At 45.7% G+C, this 15,629-nt stretch overlaps 1 protein-coding gene across 2 annotated transcripts in view; it reads right to left on the reverse strand.

The window, feature by feature from the left end:
- The window catches only part of LOC119966513 (leucine-rich repeat-containing protein 37A3-like), a 194,650-nt gene that overhangs the window by 129,297 nt on the left and 49,724 nt on the right, over nucleotides 1–15,629 (reverse strand). For both annotated transcript variants that reach the window (XM_038798328.1, XM_038798327.1), the window contains one exon: nucleotides 197–268. In XM_038798328.1, coding sequence (XP_038654256.1) covers nucleotides 197–268 — 72 coding nt within the window. The remainder of the gene's footprint in view (nucleotides 1–196; nucleotides 269–15,629) is intronic.

Consider the following 15,629-nt stretch of genomic DNA (forward strand, 5'->3'; position numbering starts at 1 on the left):
AATAGCAAGACAATGTTGTTTTTGTCCCCTCCGTGAGATGCAACAATCTCTGACAATAAGATATTTGAGTAAAAAAACAATCTTATTGTAACAAGCAGATTTAAGCAACACACACAGCTTGCCTTAACTTGTTGAGGGGCAAAACCCACAAATCAGTAAAGTTCATCAAAAGCAGCAAGTAAAGTTTGAAACTTACAAGTATTTCAAATGTGAGAGACCGTCAAAAGTTTCTGGAATCAGATCCGTTATACGATTCCCCTTTAAATTTCTGAAAGTTAATACATTTTATAATGAGCTTCATGCTGTCTAACAGGCTGCTTTTTAATCATGCTAAAAAGTACCAAATATCACCTCTGATAATCAGAGTTACTGTACAAACGTTTAGCTCTAAAAAACTAGTTCCATCACCAAAGCGTGTAGCTTGAAAGGGTGATTGATAGAGAGGAATACCCAAATAGAAAATGCTTATGGACTACTTTTTAAAAAAAAAGAATCCTGGTATTTACCCCTGGAGCAGGAGAGACCAACATTGGAAATTTACTCAGCAAATCTCCTTGAGCAAAATATACCCATTATCCCAGATACACATATAAATAGGGTTCCACCAATCTTCTGCAAAAATTACATCAGCTGAGTGGGACAACACCAAGGAAATTCCTGTGCAGATACTTACATTGGAATAGTTTTAAACACATTATGCCAGCAATCAAGATGCTTTACATAGTCAATTGCCTCATACTTTAAAGATAAAACTGTTGCAGTTGTAGAGACTATGGCACAGGACTTTGCATTCAGCAAAAAAAAAGCAACGGTGCTCGCCGCTCACCTAAAAGAGTTTTTTGCAAAGATTTAGGGATCTCTATGGTTTGCATTTCACCTTTCTAGATGTTAATTTCAGTTTTGCATCAGCTCAAGGTGATCTCTGGCACCCAGAAACAGTGAAGTCATCAACAGACTAAGCAGCCAGTTACACTGAGAAATGGTCAGATTGGATTGGATTGGATTGGATTTGTTTATTGTCACGTGTACCGAGGTACAGTGAAAAGTATTTTTCTGCAAGCAGCTCAACAGATCATTCAGTACATGGGAAGAAAAGGGAATTGAACAGAATTCAAGAAAATACATGAGAATACATAATAGGGCAACACAAGATATACAATGTAACTACATAAGCATTGGCATCGGATGAAGCAGACAGGGTGTAGTGTTAATGAGGACAGTCCATAAAAGGGTCATTTAGGAGTCTGGTGACAGTGGGGAAGAAGCTGTTTTTGAGTCTGTTCGTCCGTGTTCTCAGACTTCTGAATCTCTTGCCCGATGGAAGAAGTTGGAAAAGTGAGTAAGCCGGGTGGGAGGGATCCTTGATTATGCTGCCTGCTTTCCCCCGGCAGCAGGAGGTGTAGATGGAATCAATGGATGGGAGGCAGGTTCGTGTGATGGACTGGGCGGTATTCACGACTCTCTGAAGTTCCTTGCGGTCCTGGGCCGAGCAGTTGCCATACCAGGCTGTGATGCAGCCCGAGAGGATGCTCTCTATAGTGCATCTGTAAAAGTTGGTAAGGGTTAATGTGGACATGCCAAATTTCCTTAGTTTCCTGAGGAAGTAAAGGCGCTGTTGTGCTTTCTTGGTGATAGCGTCGACATGAGTGGGCCAGGATAGATTTTTTAGAGGGTGTTATTAGAGGGGCAGACCACGAAGTAAAAACCACTGGTGATCCTTTTTACTCATTTTACAGAGTGTGAAATAAAGCTTTGGACATACATATGGAATTAAGGTAAAATATAGAAAACTTCTAAAAATTTAAAAATTCACAAAGTTTATCACATCAGAAATTTGACATTTCATAAATACAAAATTGTTCTTTCAGGGCCAAAGAGATTGTTCAACAGTAATTATATACTTGTTACATCTCATTTAACAAGGAATAACCTTTTTAAGGATTCGCATGAATTTAAGTAATGATTAAGATTTCAGAGATTTTAAACAGAGCATTCTTGTGACAGAGGAGTGAAATTGCTGACACCAATATCCGCATTTCCTTGTTTAACTATACATAAGCAGACAATAAAATTTTCTATCAGTTTCACATTGGTAATGACAGCTAACACTTATGGCTTCATTACAACTGCAAAATCCAAGTATATATTATGAGCTATAGTCTGTGATTATATGAACCTATACTTAAATTTGATTGTGAGGGGCAATTGTGGGATCTTTGCTCAGCCTCACAGATTGACATATTTCTCATTATCAATAGTTCACGTTTTTGAAATCTTCAAATTGAGCTGGTGTCCTGAGGTTCACAGCTGCCAAACTGGGCTTGAGGCAGGGACTGAGGGAAACAACGCAAGGGAGCACTGTAGGTCTGATCAATCTACTTGCCATGAATGAAGTTGTTAATGGCAGCACTGGTAGGAGTGACCACTTACAATCCTTGTAAGTACCAAGTCCTGTCTTCATACTGGGTCATTCAACATCATGTCATGTCGTATTACCACTATGCTAAGTGGGATAATTTAAGAAGAGATCAAACAGCATAAAGTTGGACATCCATGGAGAGCTGTATGCTATCAGCAGCCACAGAACTAAAAACCACCATAATCTGAGAATTCCTGGGATGGTATATCCCTCACTTCTCCATTACCAACAAGTCAGACAACCAACCCTGGTTTAGTGAAGGTACAGCATGTCAGGTACAGCAGTAGCCATACCAGAAAGGGAGGTACAAACTTGGTGAAGCTGCAAGACAGAACTATATGTATGTTAAACAGAAAAATAAACATGCCATGAACAGAGCTAAATAATCTCACAACCAAAGATCAAGTCAGAACTCTGTAGCCCACATCTAACTGGTAGGCAATTAAGCAATGAACAAGAAGAGGCTTCTCCATAAATAACACCAGCCTCAGGCATTGCTGAGCACCTAGGCATAAAACATAAAAGCTTAAGAATTTGCAACCTTCCTCTGCCAGAAGTGTCAAGTGTCCAAACTGTCACTGCTCGAGTCAAAAGCTTGTTTTCAGCTACAGGTCCAAGAAAGGCCAAGTGAGGAGGACACAGTAAAAACAACTGTCCCCGACACACTCTGGCTGTGGTGCTGAAGGTCTGAGCTCTAGAACATGCCACGGTCCTAACCAAGCCGTTCTAGTACAGCTGCAACATAAACACCTGCATGACAAGGTGGAAAACTGCCTAGTAGCCTTATCCACACAATTCAGTATACTTGCCTATTTACTATTCTACTCCCAATTATCAGCAAAATGTTGGGAGGAATCATCAATAATGCTGTGCAAAAACACTTACAATAAGCTGCTCATCACTCCCAAGTGTGCATTTGCCATGGACAACCAGTTAGCCTTTGTCTAAACATGGACATGAGGGAAATCCTAGAAGTGAGGTGATAAAGACATCAAGGCAGCATTTGAAGGATTAGGGCATCCTGCTAAAACTGAAGTCAATTGGGATCGGGGGGAAATTCTCCAAGAATGGAGTCATACCTGGCACAAAAAAAGATGGTTGAGGTTGCTAGAGATCAATCATCTCAGCCCCAGGACATTGTTGCAGGAGTTCCACAGGGCATTGTCCCAAGCCAAACTTCCTTCAGCTGCTTCATTAATGGGATAGTCAATACTGAGGAGGACTGTAACAAATTACAGGAGGACATTAATAAACGTGCAGAGTGGGCATTGGCAAAAGAAGTTCAACATAGATAAATGTGAGGTTGTACATTTTGGTAGGAAAAATAGCGATGGCATTTATTGCTTCAAAAGGTGAAAGTCTAGGTTGGATACAGGGACAAAGGGATCTTTGGAGCATAAATATATCAATCGCTAAAAGTTGCACCGCAGGTTAACAAGGCCATAAAAAAGCTAACCAAGCACAGTTTTATTTCTCGAAGGGTAGAGTTGAAAAATGTGAAACATGCATTGAGCCTTGTTTAAACCAGAGGCCCATGGCTTGGTGTGATCATGGGAATGCAGTGGGTGGAAGGGGGAGGGATGATTGCCCACATTCTGCCTGTTCTAGGAGGTTTGCTCTTGGACCTAAAAAATAATCTTGGACTATTTTGCACCCTTCCTCCTTCAACCAGGTTTTTAAATGAGCAGAGAACCCAGTAAACCTGTAAAACTGCATGTCAATTCCACATAAAGCAAAGGACCTCCAACTTGTATTGACTCAAGAGTCTGGCCTGATATACACTGGTGTCTGGGCCATCTAGTGGAAGACTGCAACACAAATAGAACAAACCAAGCATGTCATCAGGAAAGGCTGAACATGCTGAGGCTCTTGTCTCTAAAAGAGAGAAGACTGAGGGACGGCCTGTTAAAAGGTCTTTGAGGTTATGAAATTGTTTGATAGGTTAGTCAGAGGGGTGTTTCCAGTTTTGTGAGAGACCAGAGCCAGGGGCCATTATTATAAGAAAGTTATCTGTAAATCCACTAGGGAATTCAAAATAAACTTCTTTACCCACCCAGAGAATGGATAGAATATGGATCATGTTACCATGCCTAGTAGCTGAAGCAAACAGCACCAAAGCATTTCAGAAGCTAGATATCACATGACGGGGAAAAGAATAAGGATGTGTTAAAGGAAATAGGGTTAGATGAAGGATGGGAGCAGGATCATGTGAAGCATAAACACTTGCATAGGCCTATCATCCAAAGGGTTGGCTTCTGTGCCATCTTACAAACAATGACAGAACAGGAATGGGGCAATGTGTCATCAATCATCTCAATTTTAGCTCTGCCATTCAGTTTCCACCAGGGTTAAGACGACAAAATCCACTCCAAGATCTCCAACCAATTAATCAGATCGAAGTCGCAAAATTGGCCACTATCCTATTAAAAGTTCAGTTCTTCCCTCCTTCCATTTTGCTTTTACATCTCTACAATAGATGTATGTAAAACACATGTATGACTTAAACGAAGGGTGCATGTAGGATCCTAGCATATAGATCAAACAAGCATACCCAAATAATACAAGTTCAAGATTACAACTTCGACTAAGCTCATTAGGTAATTCTTGTTGCAAATAAAGCAATAGCGTGCTTTGCTGTTTTTGTTGCATAGCATGGTTTCCTGCATTTAAAAAAATTAAGGTTTTGTTTGGTTTGGAAATACATAAAAGTCACAACACATACAAACAAACCAAACCATTCAGCCCAACCAGTCCATGTTAGTTTACTCTCCATCTAATACGAACATACAATTTTACCTACTCTACACATCTTTTGGGTTGTGGGGGTGAGACCCAAGCAGACACAGGGAGAATGTGCAAACTCCACACAGACAGTGACCCGGGGTCGGGATCTAACCCGGGTCCTTGGTGCTGTGAGACAGTAGTGCTAACCACTGGGCCAACGTGCCGCCCCTTTGAATCGTTCATCCTGTCATAATTTTAAATGCTTCCATCATATATTTCTTTGTGGGCATCGCCGGTTAGGTCAGCATTTGTTGCCCATCCTTAGTTGCCCTTCAGAAGGTAGTGGTGAGCTGCCATCTTTAATTGCTGCAGTCTGATGTGTAGGTGCACCTACAATGCTGTTAGGAAAGGAATTCCAAGATTTTGATCCAGCTTTAAAGGAACAGTGATAGATTTCCAAGTCAGGATGGTGAGTGACTTGGAGGGGAACCTGCTCTGTCTTTCGAGATGCTAATGGTGTGGGTTTGGAAGGTGCTGTCCATGGAGCCTTGGTGGGGTCCTGCAATGCATCCTATAGATGATACACATTGCTGCTGCTACTGTTCATCAGTGGTGGATGAATTGAATGGTTGCGGGAGGGGTACCAATCAGGTGGGCTGCTTTGTCCTGGATGATGTCGAGCTTCTGGAGTGTTGTTCGAGCTGCACTCATCCAAGCAAGTGGAAAGTATTCCATCACACTGCTGACTGGTGCCTTATAGATGGTGAACAGGCTTTTGGGGGGGGGGGGGGGGGTATAGGGAGGTGAGTTACTCGCAGTGGGCTTCCTAGCCTTTGACCTGCTCTGATAGCCACAGTATTTATATGGCTTGCCCAGTTCAGTTGCTGGTCAATGGTCACCTCCAGAATATTGACAGTGGAAGATTCAGCAACGGTAATGTCACTGAACGTCATGGGCAATGGTTAGATCCTCTTTTGTAGATGGTGATTGCCCGGCATTTGTTTGGCATGAATGTTACTTCCCGTTTGTCAGCCCAAGTCTGGATATTGTACAGGTCTTTCTACATTTGGAGATGAACTGCTTCAGTATCCGAGGACTGGGAGGTAATTGCACCCCCCCCCCCACCGATTTCCATTGACTCAGCCTCCTTAATGCCATACTCAGTCAAACGTTGCCTTGATGTCAAGGGCAGTCACTCTCACCTCACCTCTGGCATTCTGCTCTTTTGTCCATGTTTGAAACAAGGCTGTAATGAGGTCAGGAGCTGTGTTTGTGTAACCTACCTCTTCACTCACCTGATGAAGGAGCTGTGCTCCGAAAACTAGTGATTCCAAATAAACCTGTTAGACATTAAGACTTCTGACTGTGCCCACCTTGTCCAACACCAGCATCTTCACATCATTTCCTCCAACATGGAAGAGTAATAATTCATCAGCTAAGGGGGTGGACAATACATGGTAATCAGCAGTAGGTTTCCTTTCCCATGTCAGACCTGGTGTCCTGAGACTTCATGGGGTCCAGAGTCAATGTTGAGGGCTTCCAGAACAACTGCCTCCAGACTACTCTCCCGTCACTTCTGCTGGGTCTGTTCTGCCAGTAATACAGGACATACCCAGGAATAGTGATGGTGTTATCTGGAACATTATCTGTAAGGTATGATTTTGTGAGTGTGACTATGTCAGGCTGTTGCTTAACTGGTCTGTGAGACAGCTCTCCAAACTTTGGCACAAACCATCAAATGTTAGTAAGGAGAACATAGCAGGGTTCTTGGACTTTCCAGAGCATAGGGCAATGCCGGGTGGTCCGTCCAGTTTCATTCCGTTGTGTTTCCTTTGCACTAGTTTCATACAACTGAGTGGCTTAAGAGTCAGACCAGGTAAGGGTGGCAGGTATCCTTCCCTGAAGGACAATAGTGAACCAGTTGGGTATTTACAACAATTGTTTCATGGTCAGACTTTTAATTCCAGAAGTTTTATTCAGTTTAAGTTCCACCATCTGCCATGGTGGGATTCGAATCAGAGTCCCCAGAGGATTACCCTGGGTCTCTGGATTACTAGAGCAGCGACGATACCACTGTGCCACCGTCTCCCCAATTATTGTATAATTATTATTGCATAATTAGCACTATTAGCACAGTTCTCAATGAGTTCGACTCTCTGCTAATCTAAATGTAGTAACTCAGTCTAACTGAACCAGCCTTGCTCTGAGCCACGTGCTGGGGTGTGATGCTGAGGATACACTTTGTCTCACTCTGTAGATGTTGGTCTGTGGAAAGAGGCGGGATGTGAGTGCCTCAACCCTTTTATAGTGAGATACCACCCCCGAGTGTCCTGACTGCTCATTGGTCGTGTCCTATTCTATGTGTTCATTAGCTGCATGTTTGCATATCATGACATCTCCACATTTTTTTAATGTTTTACTGGCGTATGTGAATGTATTTACATGTGAATGAGTCTGTCTAACCTGACTGACGGAGAACAGAACAGAGCAAACAAAACAAATGTTCACAAGTCCAGTCTCTGAGGCTTGCACCCGATCCTGGTCGACCGCCGGAGAGGTGGAGGAGGGGACGACGGCGCCTTGACAGGCGGGATGGAAGCCTGACTGGTGGCCTCGTTGTGAGAGGTATTAGGAGGTGGCAATTCAACATATGGAAATGGAGGAGAAAGTGGTTACGGGCAGGCAACCTTCGGCAGTGCCCGTCGATTCCTTCGCACAATGGAGCCATCAGCCATACATACAACATAAGAGCGGGGCGCGGCCTGTCGAACGACAGTCGGGGCAGACCACCCACCATCCGGTATCTTGATCCTGACAGTGTCTGCCAGGGATAGCATGGCCAGATTGGTGGCATGGGCATCATAGCCCTGCTTTTGACGGTCTCTGAGCTGCTGCATCTTCTGCAGCACTGGGAGGTGATCCAGGTTGGGCAGATGTATAGCTGGAAACATCGTCCGCAGGTCCCTGTTCATCAGGAGTTGAGCCGGCGACATGCCAGTGGACAATGGAGTCACCCTGTACGTGAGCAGTGCAACGTGTATATCGGAAGCAGAGTCCGCAGCCTTGCAGATGAGCTGTTTCACAATGTGCACCCCTTTCTCGGCTTTTCCATTGGACTGCGGATAGTGCGGACTGGAGGTGACATGCTGGAAATTGTATGACCTGGCAAACGTGGACCATTCTCAACTGTTAAAGCACGGGCCATTGTCGCTCATGACGGTGATTGGGATGCCATGCCTTGAGAACGTTGTAGTGTTATGCTTCTTCTTGTAGCATAAGCCGCTTCCTTGATGTATACTCTGACAAAGGAAGGTTCAGACTTGGAGATAGGTTTAACACATTTATTGAACAGTTAACAATTCTGCTACTTGGATTCGACTCTCCTGCTTATCTTACTATAGAACTCAGTCTAACTAACCAGTCTGCTCCAATCCATGCGGTGGGTGTGATGCTTCCTGATCTGCCCATATCTCTCTGAGTGTCGCCAATGGAAAGAGGAAGAGCATGTGTGCCCTGTCCTTTTATATGTGTAACCCCCTTGTGGTAGTGTCACCTCTTGGGTGTGTTTTGACTGCCCATTGGTTGTGTCCTATCTTACTGACCTATTGGGTGACTGTCTGTGTGTCATGATGTCTCTGGTGCTCCCTCTAGTGTTTACATAGTCTTAGTGTATTTACATTAACCCCTTGTGTACATACAGTGATACATATCACCACATCCCCATTTTTTCATGTTACATATTTTCTGTACAGTGTTAAAGAAAACTGAACAAAATAGGTAGATAAGTGATGACATGTACAAATCATGATGACAGTGATGATTATACAATACCAAATAATATGTACGAGTCCAAAGTTCATGAATTTATATGGTCGAGTGGCTTTCCTGTTTTGTCATCAAGTGGTGGTGTTGATGGTGGCATGTCGGTAGGGCAAAGGGCAGCACGGTAGCATTGTGGATAGCACAATTGCTTCACAGCTCCAGGGACCCAGGTTCGATTGCGGCTTGGGTCACTGTCTGTGTGGAGTCTGCACATCCTCCCAGTGTGTGCGTGGGTTTCCTCCGGGTGCTCCTGTTTCTTCCCACAGTCCAAAGATGTGCAGGTTAGGTGGATTGGCCATGATAAATTGCCCTCAGTGTCCAAAATTGCCCTTAATGTTGGGTGGGATTACTGGGTTATGGGGATAGGGTGAAGGTGTTGACCTTGGGTAGGGTGCTCTTTCCAAGAGCCGGTGCAGACTCGATGGGCCGAATGGCCTCCTTCTGCACTGTAAATTCTATGATGTACATTTTGTGGAGGAGAATGCTGAGACCCAGGCTATTAGAATAGATGGCATTGAGGTGCGTAGGGAAGAAGTGTTGGCAATTCTGGACAAGGTGAAAATAGATAAGTCCCCGGGGCCGGATGGGATTTATCCTAGGATTCTCTGGGAAGCCAGGGAAGAGATTGCTGAGACTTTGGCTTTGATTTTTAGGTCATCATTGGCTACAGGAATAGTGCCAGAGGACTGGAGGATAGCAAATGTGGTCCCTTTGTTCAAGAAGGGGAGTAGAGATAACCCCGGTAACTATAGGCCGGTGAGCCTAACGTCTGTGGTGGGTAAGGTCTTGTAGAGGATTATAAAAGATACGATTTATAATCATCTAGATAGGAATAATATGATTAGGGATAGTCAGCATGGTTTTGTGAAGGGTAGGTCATGCCTCACAAACCTTATCGAGTTCTTTAAGAAGGTGACTGAACAGGTAGACGAGGGTAGAGCAGTTGATGTGGTGTATATGGATTTCAGTAAAGCGTTTGATAAGGTTCCCCACGGTCGGCTATTGCAGAAAATACGGAGGCTGGGGATTGAGGGTGATTTAGAGATGTGGATCAGAAATTGGCTAGTTGAAAGAAGACAGAGAGTGGTAGTTGATGGGAAATGTTCAGAATGGAGTTCAGTTACGAGTGGCGTACCACAAGGATCTGTTCTGGGGCCGTTGCTGTTTGTCATTTTTATAAATGACCTAGAGGAGGGCGCAGAAGGATGGGTGAGTAAATTTGCAGACGACACTAAAGTCGGTGGAGTTGTAGACAGTGCGGAAGGATGTTGCAGGTTACAGAGGGACATAGATAAGCTGCAGAGCTGGGCTGAGAGGTGGAAAATGGAGTTTAATGTGGAGAAGTGTGGGTTGATTCACTTTGGAAAGAATAACAGGAATGCGGAATATTTGGCTAATGGTAAAATTCTTGGTAGTGTGGATGAGCAGAGGGATCTCAGTGTCCATGTACATAGATCCCTGAAAGTTGCCACCCAGGTTGATAGGGTTGTGAAGAAGGCCTATGGTGTGTTGGCCTTTATTGGTAGAGGGATTGAGTTCCGGAGCCATGAGGTCATGTTGCAGTTGTACAAAACTCTAGTACGGCCGCATTTGGAGTATTGCGTACAGTTCTGGTCGCCTCATTATAGGAAGGACGTGGAAGCTTTGGAACGGGTGCAGAGGAGATTTACCAGGATGTTGCCTGGTATGGAGGGAAAATCTTATGAGGAAAGGCTGATGGACTTGAGGTTGTTTTCGTTAGAGAGAAGAAGGTTAAGAGGTGACTTAATAGAGGCATACAAAATGATCAGAGGGTTAGATAGGGTGGACAGCGAGAGCCTTCTCCCGCGGATGGGGGTGGCTAGCACGAGGGGACATAGCCTTAAATTGAGGGGTAATAGATATAGGACAGAGGTCAGAGGTGGGTTTTTTACGCAAAGAGTGGTGAGGCCGTGGAATGCCCTACCTGCAACAGTAGTGAACTCGCCAACATTGAGGGCATTTAAAAGTTTATTGGATAAGCATATGGATGATAAGGGCATAGTGTAGGTTAGATGGCCTTTAGTTTTTTTTTCCATGTCGGTGCAACATCGAGGGCCGAAGGGCCTGTACTGCGCTGTATCGTTCTATGTTCTATGTCCTTGTGATCGCCGTCAGTTTCCATGTGCTTAAGGAACCAAGAAGTGGTCAAATCACTTCATTGTCTGATTTGGACTCTTTTCTTTTCTATGCTTGTGGTAGCGATGCAGTATGTCATCTGTGTTGTCCCATCTGGACTGTTTCTTGTGATTGCGATATTGATGCAGTATGTCATCTGCTGTGAAAGCTGGGTTGCTTGTTCGTAGTGGAGAAACTCATCTGCCTTGAAAGCTGGTTTGCTGTGGAGCAAACTTGAATCGGTGAGATTTGCTGTCATGGCATGGTATGGCTGTACTCGTGCCAGTGTTAGGAGCTGTACTGTTACATTGTGCTGTATTTGCTGAGTTGTACCATGTCGTACCAGTCGTTGTTCCACTGTTGTTTTTTGTCGTGCTTGTTCTTGACGTTGGTGCCTTTGGTACGCTTCTTGTTGTCTTTGTTGTTGTTTTTGTAGGTTTTATTGCTGTGTTTGTGCGCTCAATGACCACACCGAGTGGAGAATTAGAGGCCTTCACAAAGTTACTTGTGTCAGTGTCCTTTGTGGCGTCTGCTGTTTCAGTGAGCGCGCCGTCTCTGATTCCTCGGCGCTCCCCGAGTGGAATCATGTCCGGTTCACTGGAATCATCTTTGGCTTGTTGAAGCTCACCGTCTGGAGTCCTTTCTGGTTCACCTGAATCAGCTTTGGTTTCTTGACACTCCCCGTCATTTCAGGTTCACTTGAATCATCTGAAGTGTCTTGATGCTCCCTGTCCGGAGTCAAAACGTTCAGGAATACATTTTCGTGTGGAGAGGCTCAAGTGGATGAGGTTTGAATTAACGTGGTGTCACTGGAGTCACTAGTAACCTCACTTTGATTGTCGAGTGCCGCTGTACAGACTAGCGGAGAATAGTCAGTCTCGCTGTCATGTTGCACATCTTGTATGGGAATTGTGAAGCCTTAATCACTTGTCTCACATACAGTGGTTAGACCTTCAGTGTCTTCTTGTCAGTTAATTGGTTGTTCACGTGAGCGTGGTAGACTGTCATAGTTTTCTTGCTGTGCACTTGAGCGGGGCAGACTGGTATCGTCTGCTGCTGGTTGCTCAGATGAGGTTGCTAGACCTTCATGGTCTTGTTCATGCAAGAACTTCGCTCTGGAATCTTGCGTTGCTTCCATCGTGGAATCTGTCAATGAGCTCGTTGTGGAGGCTTGTATTGCTCTCTCTGTGGTGTCTGGCATCGTTCCCTGTGTGGAGCCATGCAGTGGTCTCACTGTGGAGGCGATCGGTGCACTCTCAACTGAGTAGTGCAACGGTCTCACTGTGGAGTCTTTCAATGTTCTCTGTGTGGAGACGTGCAGTTGTCTCGCTCTGGAGACTGTCATCGCTTTCTGTGCGGAGTCAGGGACTCTTCGTGGTGCGTGGACCACCCCCTGTGTGGAGTCGGGGACTCTTCCTGGTGCGTGGACCACTCTCTGTGTGGAGTCGGGGACTCTTCGTGGTGCTTGGAGCACTGTTCGTGGTGTGTGGACCACTAGTTTGGCGTCAAGCCACTCTCTGTGGGCTTGTACCTCTCTCAGTCTCTTGGTGTCAGGCTGCAGCAGAATCCTGTACTTCGGGTTAGGATGTCATCTGTGCTGGGCTGAGGATCCTCAAATCCAAAGAACTCACCATGTCTGTGGCGGATTCTTCACTGTACAGCACATCTTGTTGCGGTTCGGATTTGGTACTGAGGTTGCCACGTCCAATGATGAAATCATCGTCGGAGTCGTAATCTTCAAGGACAATATCATCACATTTTGTGTCGGAGCTTTGTGCTCACAATGTCCAAAGAAGTAATCATGTCTGAGTCATAGTCTTCAAGGACTAAATCATCTCTTAGGGCGGTGCTAACTGGTTGTTGCAAGGTTCTGCGGAGGTTACTTTCAGCTACTGGTCGAAGTTCAGGCATTATGCTGTCGTTCCAGGTGAAAGAATTATGTTTTACGGCTTTAAAAAAAAATTTCATTAGTTTGGGACATTTCCCCTTTAAGTGGGCGTGGTCCAGGCCCTTGTCATGGCGCTTGTGGCGTCGAGCGTAGGAATGGATTGCGCACTCGCAAATCGCTGTTCCTTTACTTTCCGCAATTGCACATGTGCGGCTTCTCACGCATGCGCAAACAGACCTTGCTTTCCTGTGCGCTCTTTGCACATGCGCAGCTTCTCGCGTATGCGCAAAACACTGTTTGGCTGGTTCTCGTCCTCTGGGGAACTGCTCATGTGCGACTCCTTTCTCAAGATGGCTGCCAATCAAAACTGCCGTTTTCTGCATTTGCAGGCCTACCTTCACCTCGTGTTGAGAAATGGTGCCTCTTTTGTCGTTCTCTCGTGTTTTCCTCGCAGCATGTTTGAAATTTGTTTAGGACTGTCTGGAAGTCTCTCCTGTCTTGCCCTTTGGAGCACTTGAAGGTCTTGAAGAATTCTGCTGCTCTTGCACCAGCAATGCTGAGCAGGAGTTTTATTTTCTCTGCATCCGGCCACGCTATCTAGGTCGGACGCTACCAGGTACATCTCAAATCTCTGCCTGAACGCACGCCAGTTTGCACTGAGATTGCCGTGGTACCCGAGCTGCTGTGGAACCGGAATCTTGAACATCTTGCCTGGGTGCTGTTGCTGGTAGTCACGGATATGTTGAGTTGAGCTATGTAGATTTAACAGGCACTAACTGGTACCATGTTGTGTTATGCTTCTTCATGTAGCATAAGCTGCTTCCTTGATGTATGCTCTGACAAAGGAAGGTTCAGACTTGGAGATAGGTTTAACACATTTATTGAACAGTTAACAATTCTCCTACTTGAGTTCGACTCTCCTGCTGATCTTACTATAGTAACTCAATCTAACCAACCAGTCTGCTCCAATCCATGCGGTGGGTGTGATGCTTCCTGATCTGCCCCTGTCTCTCCGAGTGTCACCTATGGAAAAAGAAAGAGCATGTGTGCCCTGTCCTTTTATATGGGTAGCCGCCTTGTGGTAGTGTCACCTCTGGATGTGTCTTGACTCCCCATTGGTCGTGTCCTATCTTACTGACCTATTGGTTGAATGTCTGTGTGCCATAATGTCTCTGGTGCTCCCTCTAGTGTTTACCTAGTCTTAGTGTATTTACATTAACCCCTTGTGTACCTGCAGTGATGCATTTCACCACAAACGTCTCCTTACTTTGATGATGGTCCGAGAGGTGAGTTCCGGGAGCTTCAGCACCTCAGGGTAATTTGAGAAACAGTCACTGATCAATACGTAGTCGCGACCATTCACATGAAAGAGGTCGATGCCAACCTTGGACCACGGAGAGGCCACTATGTCATGCTGTTGGAGCGTCTCCTTGCTCTGCGCTGGCTAGAACCGCTGACAGGTCGCACAGGACCATGTTCGTGATGTCATGGCTGATGCCGGGCCAGTAGACAGCTTGCCGGGCTCTGCGTCTGCACTTCTCGATGCCCCGCTGTCCCTCATGAATCTGCCGCGGCACCAAGCTCTGGAGACTGAGCGGAAGGACAATCCTGTCAAGCTTAAGGAGGATACCATCAATCACCGTCAGGTCATCCTTCAAATTGTAAAATTGTGTGCACTGCCCTTTCTGCCAGCCATTGGTGAGGTTGTGGATGACGCGCTGCAAAAGATGGTCTTTGACTGTCTCATCACGGATGAGAACTACCTTCTCATCTGTCGCCAGGAGAGTGCTAGCACACAGCTGCACCTGCGATTCGATGTGCTGGATGATCTCCCGCGGCTCACTGGGCGAGGTGACGGAGCGGGACAATGCATCAGCGATGATGAGCTCCTTGCCAGCTGTGTTCACCAAGTTGAAGTCAAACCTCCTAACTTTAAGCAGGATTCTCTGCAACCGAGGCGTCATGTCGTTCATTTCCTTGTGGATGATGTGGACCAGATGCCTATGATCCGTCTCAACAATGAATGTCGGCAGGCCGTAGACATAATCATGAAATTTGAGGATGACGGTGAGAAGACTCAAGCACTCCTTCTCAATCTGTGCATATCTGGTTTCAGTGGGCGTCATTGCCCTTGATGCGTAGGCTACTGGTGCCCAGGATGATGTGTCATCTCGTTGAAGCAACACCGCACGGATGCCATCCTGACTCGCATCTGTGGATATCTTTGTCTCCTGGTCCGGGTCGAAGAATGCCAGGACTGGTGCAGTGGTGAACTTGGCTTTCAGCTCCAGCCACTCTGTCTGGTGTGCCACCTTCCACTCAAAGGCAGTTGACTTTTTCACCAGGTTGCGTAGGGCCGTGGTGTTTGTGGCCATGTTTGGAATGAACTTGCCCAGAAAATTGACCATACCCAAGAAGCGCAGCACCGCCTTTTTGTCCTCTGGGATCTTCATCACCTCGATGGCCTTGGTTTTGTCTGTGTCCAGGCGCACACCATGCTATGAGATCTGGTCGCCTAGGAACTTGAGTGTCGATGTGCCAAAACAACATTTGGACCTGTTTAACTTTTGGCCGTTGGCATGTACACGGCGGAATACCTTCTGGAGACGGGACACGTTCTTCAGGGTTCGTGGACCATAT

The sequence above is a fragment of the Scyliorhinus canicula genome, chromosome 5 (genome assembly GCF_902713615.1).
Source record: "Scyliorhinus canicula chromosome 5, sScyCan1.1, whole genome shotgun sequence".
Classification (NCBI taxonomy): domain Eukaryota; kingdom Metazoa; phylum Chordata; class Chondrichthyes; order Carcharhiniformes; family Scyliorhinidae; genus Scyliorhinus; species Scyliorhinus canicula.